The sequence below is a fragment of the Anguilla rostrata genome, chromosome 1 (genome assembly GCF_018555375.3).
Source record: "Anguilla rostrata isolate EN2019 chromosome 1, ASM1855537v3, whole genome shotgun sequence".
Lineage (NCBI taxonomy): Eukaryota > Metazoa > Chordata > Actinopteri > Anguilliformes > Anguillidae > Anguilla > Anguilla rostrata.
The window spans coordinates 20,646,286-20,661,302 of record NC_057933.1 but is presented as its reverse complement, the minus strand read 5'-3'; the positions used below and the strand labels follow the sequence as shown (position 1 = coordinate 20,661,302).

Genomic DNA, 15,017 nt, shown 5'->3' with positions numbered 1-15,017 from the left:
TAAAAGGTTTTATTTATTATTTTACCCATTTACTTTTACTTTTTAATACCCTATCTTTACTTTTTGATAATGTCAATAACATACAGTTTTAGTACACTCTTTTTACATGCTGCTGTAAAAAGAATCCACGAAGATCAAAAAATGCCCAGAATAAATTCAATATTCCTACACATAACTGTTAGTAAATATGGAATTTTCAGGCATAATGGAATTTATACAGAATGCATTTATTTATCTGCAAATTTGGAATTCATGATTGTGTCTACATCACTGAACTGCATAATTTAAGCAGCTTGCCCAGACAGACTATCGGGGCCCAATCAACTAGATGATGTGCACAATAAGGCAGAGAACACCCTGCTGACCCAAACCTTCCCTCCCTGGACCGTGGTAAAGCTAATTATGTGTGACCCCTGGCCATAGTCTGTACAGGATTCATTTTAGATGTTGGAAGGCATCACCATTTTAGGTGCTTTAGCTGATGTGCCTCCCTGGAGGCCATAAAGCTAAAGTTAAGCACAGAGTTTCCTAAACTGAAAACTCACCTATGTCCTGCATGAGGGTTTCCAGGGCAGTAACGGCAGCACTGTAGATGGCATTGTTCTTTGAGTTGAGGTGGTTGTCCACTATGGCTGGAACTAAGATGTTTATCACCTGGGCTAAGTTCTCTTTTAGTGCAGGGATGATCCTCTGTAGGGCCTCCAGAGCATGCAGGTTGACTTTACTGTTTGACTCTTGGAGTCTTGCCTTTATGGCATCAAAGACCTAGTTAGGGGGACAGAAAAATGAATGGAGCTCCATCTCCAATAGAGCATACTTTGTCAGACCAAACATTGCTGTAACCGTTTCACTGTTTCCATTTCCACCCATTTGCACATAGACTGTTTCTAGACCAGATGCACCTTCTCAAGAGTATGCCAGTAGTTGCACACCCAATCGTACACACACTTCTGGTTACAACATCCAGAGCTACAGTTAATACTGTACACTGCTGAGCTGACTTACCGGGAATATGCAGGCAATGACCATGTCCGGGTTGTTCTTGCACTCAGCAGCGACCTGGTCAATGGCTTTGATACGCTCCCGAAAGTCCTTGGACCCCATCTGCACCTTCATTTGCTTGATGTATTCTGTCCTCTCTGCGATGTTGTGTGCTTGAGCTCTGTGGTTGTACTCGCGAGACTCTCTGCTCAGACAGGAAATGACAGTCCATGCAGCGGCAAGAAATGAATGCACAACGAACAAGAGATTATGAGATTGTATTTCTAGAACCACAGGAATCACCACATGCAACCATGGTGTTGCCGGAAACCCACCTGTTGACAAGGCTGAGAGGCTCTCGAGGAAGAGATGAGGCTCGGCTTGTCCCACTGCCAGGGAGAGAGCGCCGGCCCCTCGCTGAGGGGGTGTCCTGAGGCATTTCGCCCAATCCCTGCCAAGAACACAGCAACCGCCGTCATTACAGTTCACCACCAATGCACCACTTCAAAACCACACAGCTGAAATGTCTTACCCAATACCTGCAAAAGGAAGGAGTTCATAGGTGTTGTCTCTGGTCGCATTGCTCAATGTGGAAACATTCAACAGAAAAATACCTTCAACGTACCTTTGTCTTAAGAGTGAATACCAAGTCTCTGAGTGTCGGAAGGTCTTTGGCTGGAATGTACTTCTTCACTATTTTGTCAAAATCCTGGTGGGATGCCAAAAACAGCAGCATCTGACGTCCATAGTATCTGCGAAAGAGAATGGAAATGACCAAGTTTTGCTTGAAATACTAAAGCAAGATTAAAATATGCTTCTGGTAATCACAGGACAGAATATACCTGGCTTCCTGGGAGGAGTCCTGCGCCAGTCGGGCAATGGCAGGCAGGATCCGGTCAGTGAGGTCCGTGGTGCCGGACAGCAGCCGGCCAGCGCCAATCTTCTCCACCAGGTCGGCCATGTGTTGAGCTGTACACTTCCTTACCATGGAATTCAGGTGTCTGCATGCCAGAAATAGCATCAGTACAGAACAGCGTCAGTACAGATAAAAATACATCATGAACTGCAAGAAACACATTTGCATCATTTCCTGAGAAAGGAATTTCAGCGTGTTATATTAAAGATCAGGCCCCTAGGAAGGAAGCTACTATAGGAGCACTGATTGAATGAGAAGGCGCTTAATGTCCTTACGATTTTTGATCAGGCATCTCACCTGACGCCACCAGTGAGCAAAGCGTTCATGACGCGGGTGGGCGTGCAGTTCTGAACCATGCTGTGGAGCGCGGCATCCACGTCCTGCCGTAAGAAGGCGTTGGACACGCATACTTTATGCAGCAGCGCCGTGGCCGTCCCCTCCAGTTCCTGATCCATCCCCCTCTGGAGGTGCGTGTACATGTTTCCCAGAGTAGCCACCGCCACCCGAGAGACACCTGAGCGCAGGTTCATAACCTGGGGACAAACGCACGTGTAAGCACCGCAGAAAGAGCTGACCCTCCCTTTGTTTCTGAGTCCAGGCACAATGAAGACTCCAAATAAAACTGTAATTCAGCTGAGCCAATGCCAGCCCTCCCACCCAACCATGTAGGCCAGGGTGTGCCGAGGGTTAATCACTCCAATGCACGCGTTACTGGTGGTACCTACTGATGAAATATAGCTTACCCTTCAAAATGTGAACATACAAAAAATATCTGCAACACCTCTTGTGTAGCTGCAGTTGTCACATTGCTATAGCTAGGTGTATAGATCTGTAACAAATTGCTAGCTACTTTATCAAGTTTTTTTCTAGCCACCTAACAGGAGATATCTGCATGAAAACATCATGGAAAAACAGGTAATATTAGCTCATTAGCTCATTAAAAAAAATTGCTAGCTAGGTAGCTAGCTAATGTTGGTTACTTTCTCTCCAAACATCAATCTCACAGGATCATTAATGAGAGGAGTTTTTTTTGTGGCCTGACATTAGAACACCATTGGAGCATTAAATTACGGGAGGAAAGGGAAGCACCTCTGGGATGAGGGCGCGGCAGACGTCCGGAAGTCTCGCGCCGAGCACGGCTGTGTGGTACTGCGTCAGGCAGCTGAGAAAGGTCATGCCCTCTATCTTCTTCTCCCTGGATTAAATAAAGAGAGAGTTAATAACTAATTGAACACACCTTGTGGTCAATGATAGATGAAATGTGTAGTTATTTCACGGTCGGGAAGGGCAACGGAAGTGTAAAGAGGCGTGTGTACCAGTCGTTAGAGCTTAGCAGCGCGAAACCCTGGGTCAGCGCAAGTTCGGGATTGGAGAAGGGCCGCAACTCCGGCTGTTCCTGGTCATCCTTTTTCTGGCCAGGGAACAACTCGTCTGCCAAGCGAGAGACACCACAATCACAAAGAGACATTTAATCAATACTTGATAACAGTTTTTAGTTCTTTAGACTATAAAAATAGAATAGAAGACAAGATGTACAGACATTTTTAAGCCATTCTATCAACAACAATTCTCAAGTTGAGATTTAATTAAAAAAAGTTATTAATTGACAATCCTAAGAGTACAACTTAGCAAATAAAACTAGCTGGTGCACTTATATTTAATTTAATGCTAAATCAAATGATTTATGGATTTGGTTATAGGGAAATAGCCAAGATGGGGTTCAAACATCTTGGTAATACTTATCCAAGTAATATCCAGAGAAACCCTGCTAATAACATGGCACTTTATTTACCCAAATCACATCTTTGTTTGGGCCAGTGTTTTGAAATTCTTTTATTTTAGCACTTTTCAATCTGATGCGTCTTTATTATAATTTTGGCTGTTTGTTTACTGTTACTGGTGTTCTATGGCACCTACTTGAAATACTAGCCTGGATATGTCAAAAAATATATATTATTTTAAAAATAATAATTTATAAAAAATGCTGAAAAAAGCAGAAAACGTCTTGTAGAAACAGCACTAACCGGAGCTGTTGGAGAATGATGGGCGGGTCTTGTTCAGGCTGGGGGCTCTCCTCACACGCCGCAGTGAGGTTTTGGACTGAGGGGGCAGCGTGGGGGGGCTGGGCTGGTGGTGGGGGCTGAAGGACTTGATGGGACTCAGGGTGCCCTGGGGGCTGGTGGAGCTGGCTGTTGAATCCTCTTGGGGGGTGCCAGCCTGAGGCTTCGCCACCTCGCTCCCATTCAACTGCCAATCTGTTCAGAAGATGGAACAGTCAAAAAGTTATTCCTACTACAGATAGCATTAACACACAAATCCAACACAGTGAACTGAGGTGAAACAGAATACACATACTATGCATTCCATTTTCACCCACCACTCAGACTACGACACAAAAACAGGGACTGGGGGGGGGGGGCATGACCTCTGACCTCTGAGTGTGTCCAGCTCGTCGATGCTGGATTCGGACACCGTGTGACGCAGGCCCTGGTGCGCTTTCTCCCCCCGCTGGAGCTCCGCCTGCTCGCCGACCTCCTGCTCCAGACGCCGCTGCCGCATCTTGTCCCGGGCCGATTTGGACAGCTTCACCTTCTCCTGCGCGGCAAAAACCACAAACCGTTCAACCCCCCCCCGAGAAGCAAGGCGAGCGCGCTTAAGCTCGATTACCGCCACCCCCCTGGAAAAGCACGGAAACGACTCCCTTCCGCTTCCCGTTCCCCGGGGCGTGCAGAGAAAGGCCATTACGCGTGCCGCTTACCCCTGGCTCTTCCGTGTCGACGCTGTCGCTGGCGTCGTGGTGGCTGGAGGGAACCGCGTGCCCGTAAACGCCCTCGGGGAGCTCACCGGATGTCCTGCTCGTGGCGTCGCTCTGCTCCTGCGGCGTGGCGACCACCGGGGAGCTGGGAAGGGGGGTAGAGGAGCCGAAAACTCCTGCGGGAGAAAGCAGAGTGTGTCAGACGCCGTCACGGCTGAATCCACACTTACCCCGGCTGCACATTCTGTCCATCCTGTGTCCAAGTATTTTGTTCACCTCCTTAATTTGCAAAACAGAGGGGGAGTTTGGCTGCATAGCAAATAAAATGAGCAAGATTTAACTAATGCACCCAGCTCATCTCTTAAAAAACTACTGAAAAAACGTTTCCTTATTAACCCAAACTGAGTTACTCAAGAACAATTTAAATTTAAATTGACTAAATATCTAATTTTGAAATCTCCTACCACTATTCCACATTTCCAGTGCATGGCAGATCTCAAGTGTCTGTAGGAGAGACACTGTAGATGTGACTTTGCTGTGATTGTTGCTACTTGGCAACATAAGGCCTCTGACATCAGCAGAACAATGGGTCAGACATTTGGCGCCTGGTTGCTATGTCAAACACAGCAATGCGCCAGGTTGTGATGAACTTCAGGGCAGAGCACTTGACATGGACTTTGAACCAAACCATTTCGCACAGCAAGACGGAAAGGAGCCAATGGGAGAACAAAAAACTGACCTTTACCGATGACGCCTTCCGACATGCCACCAGCTGGTGAAAGTCTACAGCCATTGGCCTGTGATCCTGGAAATGAGACCATGAGCAATCCACAGATTAGAAGAGCACCTGCATAGCTATTCTGTTCCATCCCCATGGCTTCATAGAAACAGACCAGCCTCCGTGATGTGGCCCTGGGTGCCGCGACTCACCCCTGGTGGGTCTCACTGCTCGGACTGGCTCCCGTCCTGTGGGCCTGGCAGGGGGCGGGGACACCTCTCTCACACGCTCCCCCTCCGGCTCGATTGGCCCATTGGAGTAGGTAACTCGCTGGCCAACAACGCTCACGTCTGCGGTGGCTTTGTCTCCGAATGACAATGCTGCATTGCAACACACACGCTTCAGAGCTCTATCCTCAACTTACAGCTTTTCAGAAACAAACACCTATACCCCACCAATGACCTAGCAGTCTGCACCCAAGGGTCACCGTAAAGGGAACATTCTTCAGGCTGCCCATACAATGTGTTTCCAAGCTCCAATAGATCACATAAGGTCATGGAATCTCACTCTCGAGTGACTGTTTATGTAACTGGAGATCTCACATCACAATGGCAGGAACTGGGTTGAGTTGGCAAATGGTAGACCATTCAGTAATCTGACAAACGTAATTGCTGCAACCAACTAAATGGCCGTACCCTGAAGGGAGTTGAAGTCGATTGAGGCAGCAGGCTTCTTTCCAGAGGAGACCCTGGTGGCCCGAGGTTTAGCTACTGTAGAGCACAAGTTTCCAGAACTGCAGCAACAGAACATAAATCAGAACACAGTTTATAACCACTCATTTTTCCAATTCAGAATTATAATTGCTATCACAGAAAATGATTAGGCTATTTTGTATTTTCATAATGTTGTCAATAACAGTTCAATTCTGAGCGTCAACATAAACTACATTATCCTATGTATATTTCTACATGTACACATAAATCACAAAAGCTATGCTTTAAGTGAAATGTTTGCATTTTCCAAAAGCCTCAAAAGACAGGAAATTAAATTGATCAGCCCTAACACTAACATCAGCTTGCTCTCCAACAAGGGCTTTGACAACTGCTACAACCCTGTGTAAGTCTACTGTACTTCAAAGAACATGCATCACCACTGGGCAGATTGCTGAAGCTTCAAACCTACATAATTTATGCAAAATTTTCAGAGACAGTTTCTCTACTCGTTGCTGAAATCAAATTGTGTACAACTGGGCTGAGAGATGGATCTATTTTTTTTGGACACTTTTGGCAATCAAATTTCAAGAAGTCGACAGCCATGGAAGTATAGAAAAATCTCAAAATGACCAATAGAATGAGAGGTCTTTTGTCAAGATCAATTGGATTTAAATTGAGTATTGTTTGCACAAAAAATTCCTTTTCAGGGAATGCCCACAACAATGGCGCAATCTAAGGGAACCAAAATTAGTATTTGGCAAGCCTCCAGCGATTGTAGTCTACCCATGAATGGTTTTGAATCGGCAGAGACATCTTGACAGGTTTGAAAATAGGCATTTTATATATTGAAGACCGACGCAAATATAATCAGGGTCATTTAAACATACATTTCCTTCTGAGGCATGATATATTTACTCCGTCTTAAGCGGTCTCAGTTTCCTATGTCCTTGATGTGTAATATAAAATTTTGCTTGTTAACTAAAGGACAACTTGGGTAATAAAACATTATTTGAGGATGTCAGCCCAGGTGTTCCGCATAGCGCTCTCCAGGTTGGTAACTGTCTTCCAGCTGAAGCCAAGCGACACAAATGAACAGCTTCTCTATTCAAGTATTCGTGACTGCTGCACCCTTGAGCACTGATGAAGGCTTGAACGAGATTGAAACATCTGCGAATCTCCTCTTTTGTTTTGTGCCCTTGAGGACGTCTTGCTTTTGTACTTGTTTATCAGTTCGTGAGCTTTAATAAACTGCTCATTTGGTGAATACTGATTTGTTTCTGCAGCGTGCGGTCTCCATTCCAGTCGTTTAAAATTCATTGTCGGTTATCTGCACCCACCGCATATCTTGGATTTTATTGACGGAGCGCGAACTTGAGGTAACACACGGCAAAATGTATTCAGTATTTCTGACATAATGATAAACCCAATTTAGACAATGACTGCTTTTCACAGGTTAAATTAAACTTAAAATAATGTTTTTTTTACATTTTGAAAATGGTGCCCTCAACTGGCAGAACTGTGAATTATTTTGTGCACTCCCATGAGTGAAAGGCAAAGGTGTGGAAGGAAAATACCTGTGACAACCACAGCATTAGCCCACAGAAATACCAAAGCATTTATAACACCAGCTTCACTCAACTGAGTATTGACACTTTCTCCCTATTCTGTGCATCACCCACCTCAGCTGATGCAGAGACAGCTTTTGACAAAATTGGGCTACGTAAGTACACCTGACCATTGCCAAAGAGCATCTCTAGAAAAGGACACTGGTGAGTAGATATGCATATTCGGGTATCTGTTACAAAACAAGCCATTTTGTTACTGAATGTATTACAACAAAGTCATGTTTCTTCATCTTCATTAGAGCAACACGCATCTGTACTGAGGTCCAAAATGTGGGCCTATCCTCGGGGGTGGTGTGGGGGGTGGGGGGGCTCTGCAGCACAATACTGCGGACTGACCTGGCTTTGGTGCCGTTGAGGGTGGAGTTGGGCGGAGAGTACAGGCTGGAGAGGCCGCTCTCGCTCAGTGGGCTGGTGACGGAGGGGGGCGTCTGCGACGGCGAGTCCAGCGCCAGCTCCAGCTTCACCGCCGAGTCCGGACTGTCCGGGTCCGGGTCGGACCCGCTCAGGCTCACCTTGGCCCGCTTCTTAGCGGCGCTGTTGCGCAACGAGCGCAGAGAGTTCATCATCTGGGGGGGGAAAGAAAACCAGACGTGTGAGGCGTCTCGTAGCAGAACGGTTTCTCAACACGCCTTATCCAATATCTAACTGAATGCCACAGAAATGATACCCCCTGGACAGATATTCATTTAAAAATTAACTACACCGCACCCAGGCACTCCTGTTCTAATACAACGTCCCACAGTTTTGACCTGCCAGACAGAAGCGTGCTTGTTTCTGTATAAGCAGTATGAGAGTAACGGCATGCAGAGGACTGTTGTCCTGTGGCACGCTGTCATTGCTCCAGTCACCTCCTCGTGGTCCACAGGCTCCTCCTCCTGCACCAGCGCCCCCAGCTGGGAGAGGTCCAGGCGCATCTTCCCCTCGGGCGGCTGGTCTTGCGGGGGGGTGCGCGGGTGGGGCATGTGGGGCGCCTGGCCCTCCTCGCACTGCTGGATGTGGTGGTCCTGAAAGCCCTGTGGGATGGGGGGCACGGGCCTGGAGCCGTTCAGGGCCTGGCGGCAGGAGGAGGTGGAGGAGGAGCGCACCAGCGAAGCCCGCAGGGGCAGCGGGGAGCGCCGGTCGCCCGTCGTGTCACCTGAAGGGTCAGCACAATTCGTCACAAACACGGACTCGTCCAGCGGACAAACAGTGCAATTAGAAAGAGAGATTAGTCAGGTGCTAATGTCACATCAACACATTCGGTATACTGTAAGCTATGCTCTCAATCAATTTATATAGAGAGGAGGTGCAGGTATGCCAGTGTTTGGCTCAAAGCCCTCCCTGTATTTTCTTAGTTTGAAACTGCTCTCTGAAGAACTTCTCAGTTTGAACTAGCCCATGGAATGCTGCATCTTTAGAATGAGAAACATTTCAAAATTTTACATTTTACACTAATTCACTTTCATTCTGATAAAAATAATAATTTTTTCCATAATATGCCAACTCAAAATAATAGCACAACAAATGTATTCCTAATTTTATTATGGCACCTGCAACAAAGCGGGATGAAACAGTGGGATTAGCAGGAAGAAATAAGATAAAAAAGTATGTTTCAGAGATCAGAAGCTAAAATTTCTGCCCCTCAGGATTACAATATTAAAAACCCTGAGAGAGATTTGTTTTAATTGACTCGTGTTGAGCAACCTGGCTAGTGCGAGGCTTCTTGTTTTCGCCTTTTCATTCAAGTTAAATGTTTTCTCTTTGAATCCCGTAATGCTACCATCAGCTGTGTAAATATTATGATCAAGAAAAAGCACAAATGTCAAGACACCAGAAGGCTAAGTTAACTCGAAGAAACAGGAGTAATTATTTTGTTGTGGTTCACATTTGAGTCATCGCTCTTTGAAATCTTACAATAGAAAAGACCTTGAGATATCTGTGTTTATAAAGCGCGGTGTATTTTATTTCCTACGTTCTGTTTTGCTTCTTTTTTTCTGGGTAAAAAACAGAAATTCCCGTGTTAACACGACCACTGACTTCTGGTTTCAGAATCACCCTGTAGAAAATACCTGATGCCATAATTGAATGAAGCGCGGAGTCTGGCAAGCAGTAATAGGGTGAAATGCAACACCACCCAACACCCTCTTGATTTTTTTCTTGAACGAATCTGTGCCCAGATCACCTTCTCAGGTGACAGGCAACCAATTTGGCTCAGTTCGCCACCCACCGTCGCAGATGAAAGGCAGCCATTTTGGCTCAGTTTCTATTATTTTAAAGTCAAAGCCATGAAACTGTATCCTTGCCTTGAATCTCCCTCCAGGGACTGGTGTCTCGGCGGCGAGGGCTGCTCTCCCTCTTGTTGGGCCAAGTGCTGGACAGAGACAGCGAGGAATCGGCGTGGCGGTGGGACAGCCTCGGGGTCCGAGGACTGCCCGGCAACTTGGCCAAGGGGTAGGAGGGCAGGAGGAATTTGCCGGGAGACGTGGAGCTGGAGGGCAGGGCGAGGCTGCCGGGGGCCGTGGCACTGGAGGTGAGGGTGAGGGTTCTCTCTGCGCTGGAGGGCCGGCAGAGGGAGCGGCCCGCTCTCGGCGGGGCTGCAAGGTAAAGCGACACCCGTGACGAACCCCGATCATGCATTATACACGCCACCTGCGTGCGCTGCGCCCGCTTTACAGACCAGGCTCCGTGATTCTGACGCTCAGAGAGAAAGAGAACCGGGCCCTGCACCGCATGAAAACCGCCGTCAATTATAACACTGTGTACTGATTCAAGGACTGCTGCCGGCCAGCGTGGAAGAGTCATAGGCAGGCAGGCAGTGGAAATAATGCTACTCTGCCAAAACCATTCCTCACTGTCTGTAACTTCACAATACCCAGCGCTGCCTCTCACTCACCAAACGCGCACCAGCAGCAGAAATAACGTCAAACGCCTCAGAATAGAAATCACCAGTGTTGGGCCTTTCAGCCTTGTCTCCTTGAAATGAGTTTACACATTGCTGTCAAAATACCCACACACAGCTCTACCTCTGGCTCTTACTTAGTGACGCATGTACTGTAAATAAGTAGCGAGCCAGCTATTGCGTCAGCAACTAAGTTGCAGTTAACTTTGCTGTTAAAAGGTCCAGGAAACTGAAATCTGTGAATTCTTTGCTGACGTCTTCTTTTTTATATTCACAAATGGCCCAGAAATATTTTTAAATGATTCTTGCCAACAAAAAAAAAAAACATAGAGAAGCCTGTACCAAGATTGGCTTACTTTCCCCCTTGGCTAAATGCCAGGTTTTCAGTGATGGAGTTAACTGGTTAGCTTAACTATGTGCGTCACTAAAATGCCAAGACCAGGAGAAATCCTTTGTACCTGTAATATCTAAATGATCGCTCTTTCCATTTTTGTGTGGGCAAGCTAAGTAGGAAATTGCGCCTTCCGTGGATACAGAAAAATAAATATGCTTTTTTCTTTTCCAAAAAATAAAGGGAACCACAAGAAATGGGTTTCATTTCTGGAGGCCCACAGACAATAACCCCAGTTAATATCTGTAGTGCCCATTTCCATGAGGAGGACTTCACCAACTATCTACAATAACAATGTGGCTTTGCTAAAAAGCTAGCCTTGGTGCATGATGCAGTGCCTTCTCTCCCTTCACCAACCCCCCAACTGTCACTGCTAGCGCTCCCAGCTGTCGCAGAGCAGACGCGAGATGGATTAGTAAGTAGGTCTACCTTTAGCTAACGATAATCAAATAGCTTTCAACAGTTATCCAGGTAGTTCACTCAAGTATACTCCATGACATATTACACTTGAAAATTCTAACGGCCTTCTCTGTGTTCAAATCCCATTACACATCATGGTCTCTAGCCACTTCACTACACCGCGATCCAAATAATCTTTTCAGGATTAACAAGCTGCTGTTAATGTCATTTAAAATGACAGAACTGGCAGCCAATGAGATGGGCAGGTAGTTTACTGGTAAGGTGGTAGTGATGTTATTTAAAAGTTAAGATGGCTGTTTATTGTGCTGACATGTTCTTTCCAAATATGGAACTTTCACATTTGGTAAGCACTTTCTTACTTAATTGTTGAGCTATTGACACACAATATTATCCATGGAAATAGTTGACCATTGCACTGAATGGTCCAAAACACAAAGTTAGATGTGTATTATCAAGTGCACGTATTGTAGTTGAAAAAAATAAAAAAATGCACAAAATATCCAGCCAGCACACCCATGTGAAAAAATAGTATGCCGAAGTATACCTGAAGTATACTATTCTTTACTTCAGAATACTTGGAGTACAATTAAAAGTTTATGTCAAGTATGCTTAGTATACTATTTTCTCGCATGGGTGGTCATCACACATTTCGGTATGTCTGTTCAGAGCCCACATAATACCACAAAGCACTCTATTCCTGTTTTAGCTATAAGGAGTATAATTATTTACTGTCTTTGCACATTGTTTATTTATTTATTTGTCTCACGAGACCCTCCAAGAAGCCTCAGGACACGACCGTGAGCTAGCGGTGGAACGGACGAAGAGCGGCTCCTCACCTCGCTCGCTGTCCGAGGGGCTGGCAGACTCCCGGGGCGGTCGGTCCGTCTCCACGCTGCCGCTCTTCCGCGACCCCCCGTGTGAGGGGGGGTCCTTCCTGCCCAGGATCCTGGGCTGGTGCGGCTCTGAGAAACCTGGAGCGATACGAAACGGGAACATTACCCTGGAGTACACCTTTCAAAATGCCTTTTTTATTACCTAATTCTTCCCCCGCCACCCCCCCAAGTCAGAATGCCTCTTCATTTTACACTCAAATACATGAAAATCCAGGCAGTCCCTGTCCGTGTGTAATAAATCCTGTAAAATGTATGTAAATATTAACATAACCTGAAGGTACTGTACTTTTTTAATGCTTAGGAGGCCCGCAGCAGGTAGGTCCACATGCAGATAGTGTTTGAGCTGAGCGGTTTGAATAGGTGCCAACTCTGGGTCCTGAGGGATGTGGTTGTTTGTGGGGAGGACGATAAGCAGAGGCCAGTGGGCCGACACGCTCTGATGCGGTCTGCCCTGCCGACACAGGAAAGGCCGCTGGTGCCAATTAGGGCCCAGAGTAAAGACCGTCGAGTCCAGTCTTGCCCCAGTGCCCAGGGCTCCCATTAACAGTGTCCCCGCAGTGGCCGTACGCTGCGCTTTTGAGCACATAAATGTCAAGCGTACACACTCACCATGGACCTTATAAGATAAGAACAAACAGTACACACACTTTCTGGCTCTCAAGTGCACACCCATACACTGCCCTGCTTTCACACAAGCACATATTATGCACACACATACACACTGCCACACGCCAGCATGACACCCCTGGGGGAGAGGTGCGGCAGTTCCGGGAGTGCACCGTTGGTTGCCGCATGGCGAGAGAGAGCGCGCCCACACAAACACGAAATCAAATAAACAAACTTCTTTACCCGTCCCTCGCATTGGGTTCCAGGCGAGAACAACGAACCAAAACAACAAACTAAAGTAAGAAAGACAAAAGAAAGCGAAACCGAGTGGCTTTTCAGCTGACCAGATCCTCCAACTTTTCAGCGGCAGGTTCAACTTTCTTGTCATACTGGGACAAGCAAAAACAAAACTAAACAAAACCCAAAAACATGCTCTCTCAGTGCGTGCTCCCGGTCTCGGTCCCAAACTGAGGAGAGGAACACACCTTTAAGCACCTGGGCGGATTAGTTAACGTAACCCAGGTGTGTGTGCTCTTTCCACCAGCAGGTGCAGCCAAGACCAATCCGCTTCTCCAGTGGACCGAATGCCACACACACACACAACCAAAAAATGCACATTTATGGAAACTGGGCCCCATTGACATGCTTCTTATTTCAATGAGGATAAATATTTACAAACTCTTTCAACACTTTGGTGGCTTTAAAAGAAGATTTCAAAAATACTGTATTTGTTCTTGAAAGGGGCATCATTTTGATACATCAAATTTGAAAAATTCAGAAATTCCCTCAAATTCCAATTTTCTTTTGTTAAAACACTGGGTACATGGATGGAGCCTATGCCTTGTTCTGCCAGGTTTCTGGGAGAGGGTGAAAAAACAACTATATAATATCAATAACCCTGCCTCTCATATCTGGTGACAGAGCCTAACAAGCTCCTGGTTAACAGGAACTTGCAGCTCTGCTTTGGCAGGCTCGTGCGCAAAGCCCAAGACAACTTGTCCTTTCCATTCCGCAGACCTCTCACGCAACAGGTCAATCCCGATTGTCCCCCGAAAAAATAGCTCATTACTGCACGCCACTTCAGATGCAATCTGCAATCATGTGCAAAAAGGCTGACTGAAAATGACACACCTACTTAAGGATCCGGGTTTCTAATCAGACCGCAAATCCCTCCAAACAGAACAGAACAAAATGGCCTCTTCAGTGGAAAATAAGAAAACCTAAGGGCGACCGGTTTGTTGTGTTCCCTCTGAGTGATTAATCAAGGGGGCAATTCTAAAAGCGCGGTGTTTATTTTGCATCATTGGCCACAGAGCCGCGCTCTCACGGGGTGATGAAATTGTCTCTTTCTTGGAAGTAATCTGGTTTCGGGCTCAATTACAGACCTTCTGCAGCCACGCAACTGCTCATTTGAGAGAGACGCGGCGGTTATTCAGTCCGGGCAGAGCGCCTGTTATGAAAGATTAATGAGGAGCCCTTTTTTTTTTTGCACCTGCGGCAGGCGAGCGGAATCGATCCCTTACGGGGATTAGGATCATCACACATTGCACTGGTCCCAACTGATTGCATAGCTCCAGCAGCCCCAAGGTGTCAGAGGACTGGAGCTCGGAGTGAGTCCTCCGTTTACAAACGATCATACGAATCCATTCAAAACGGGAGCGATGGGGTCGCCACGCGTGAGGACTGGCGAGGCGTAAGCGTAGGAGGCGGGGGCGCGGGAGGGTGAATGTGCACGTCGAGCGTACCTTCGCCCTTCGCCGCGGCACACGGGTACGGCTATTTTCGCGATCACGAGCGGAGGAGGCACAGGCTCCGAATAAACACTTGCTAACTTGAGGCTTCCGGAAAACACCGCAACAAAGCCCATCTCAAAGAAACTTGAGGGGGGGGGGAGGGGGTGGATGACGATGCAACCAACAGCCGGGCAGATGTTCTCAGTCCTGGCCCTGGGGGGCGAGTAGTGCAGATCTCTTTTCCGCCCAGGTAATTAAACACTCAATACGACTAATCACTACCTTAATTGAAGCAGTTCAACTGCTCCTCCCAACCCAGAAATAATAATCGCTCTGTGAAAGACAGCAGCGGGTTGATTATTATGTAGAATGCCACTTCTGCATCTTA

General features: G+C 46.8%; 1 protein-coding gene across 1 annotated transcript in view; it reads right to left on the bottom strand.

The window, feature by feature from the left end:
• The window catches only part of LOC135251653 (TOG array regulator of axonemal microtubules protein 1), a 28,309-nt gene that overhangs the window by 1,607 nt on the left and 11,685 nt on the right, over positions 1-15,017 (bottom strand). The window contains exons 3-20 of the mRNA XM_064329304.1: positions 12,234-12,368; positions 9,991-10,281; positions 8,557-8,843; positions 8,045-8,274; positions 6,066-6,163; positions 5,583-5,750; positions 5,392-5,457; positions 4,656-4,828; positions 4,330-4,492; positions 3,922-4,152; positions 3,214-3,328; positions 2,987-3,092; positions 2,195-2,430; positions 1,824-1,982; positions 1,607-1,733; positions 1,317-1,432; positions 1,006-1,186; positions 546-765 (exon numbers count right to left, since the gene is read on the bottom strand). Of these exons, the coding sequence (XP_064185374.1) occupies positions 546-765; positions 1,006-1,186; positions 1,317-1,432; positions 1,607-1,733; positions 1,824-1,982; positions 2,195-2,430; positions 2,987-3,092; positions 3,214-3,328; positions 3,922-4,152; positions 4,330-4,492; positions 4,656-4,828; positions 5,392-5,457; positions 5,583-5,750; positions 6,066-6,163; positions 8,045-8,274; positions 8,557-8,843; positions 9,991-10,281; positions 12,234-12,368 (3,102 nt within the window). The remainder of the gene's footprint in view (positions 1-545; positions 766-1,005; positions 1,187-1,316; positions 1,433-1,606; positions 1,734-1,823; positions 1,983-2,194; positions 2,431-2,986; positions 3,093-3,213; positions 3,329-3,921; positions 4,153-4,329; positions 4,493-4,655; positions 4,829-5,391; positions 5,458-5,582; positions 5,751-6,065; positions 6,164-8,044; positions 8,275-8,556; positions 8,844-9,990; positions 10,282-12,233; positions 12,369-15,017) is intronic.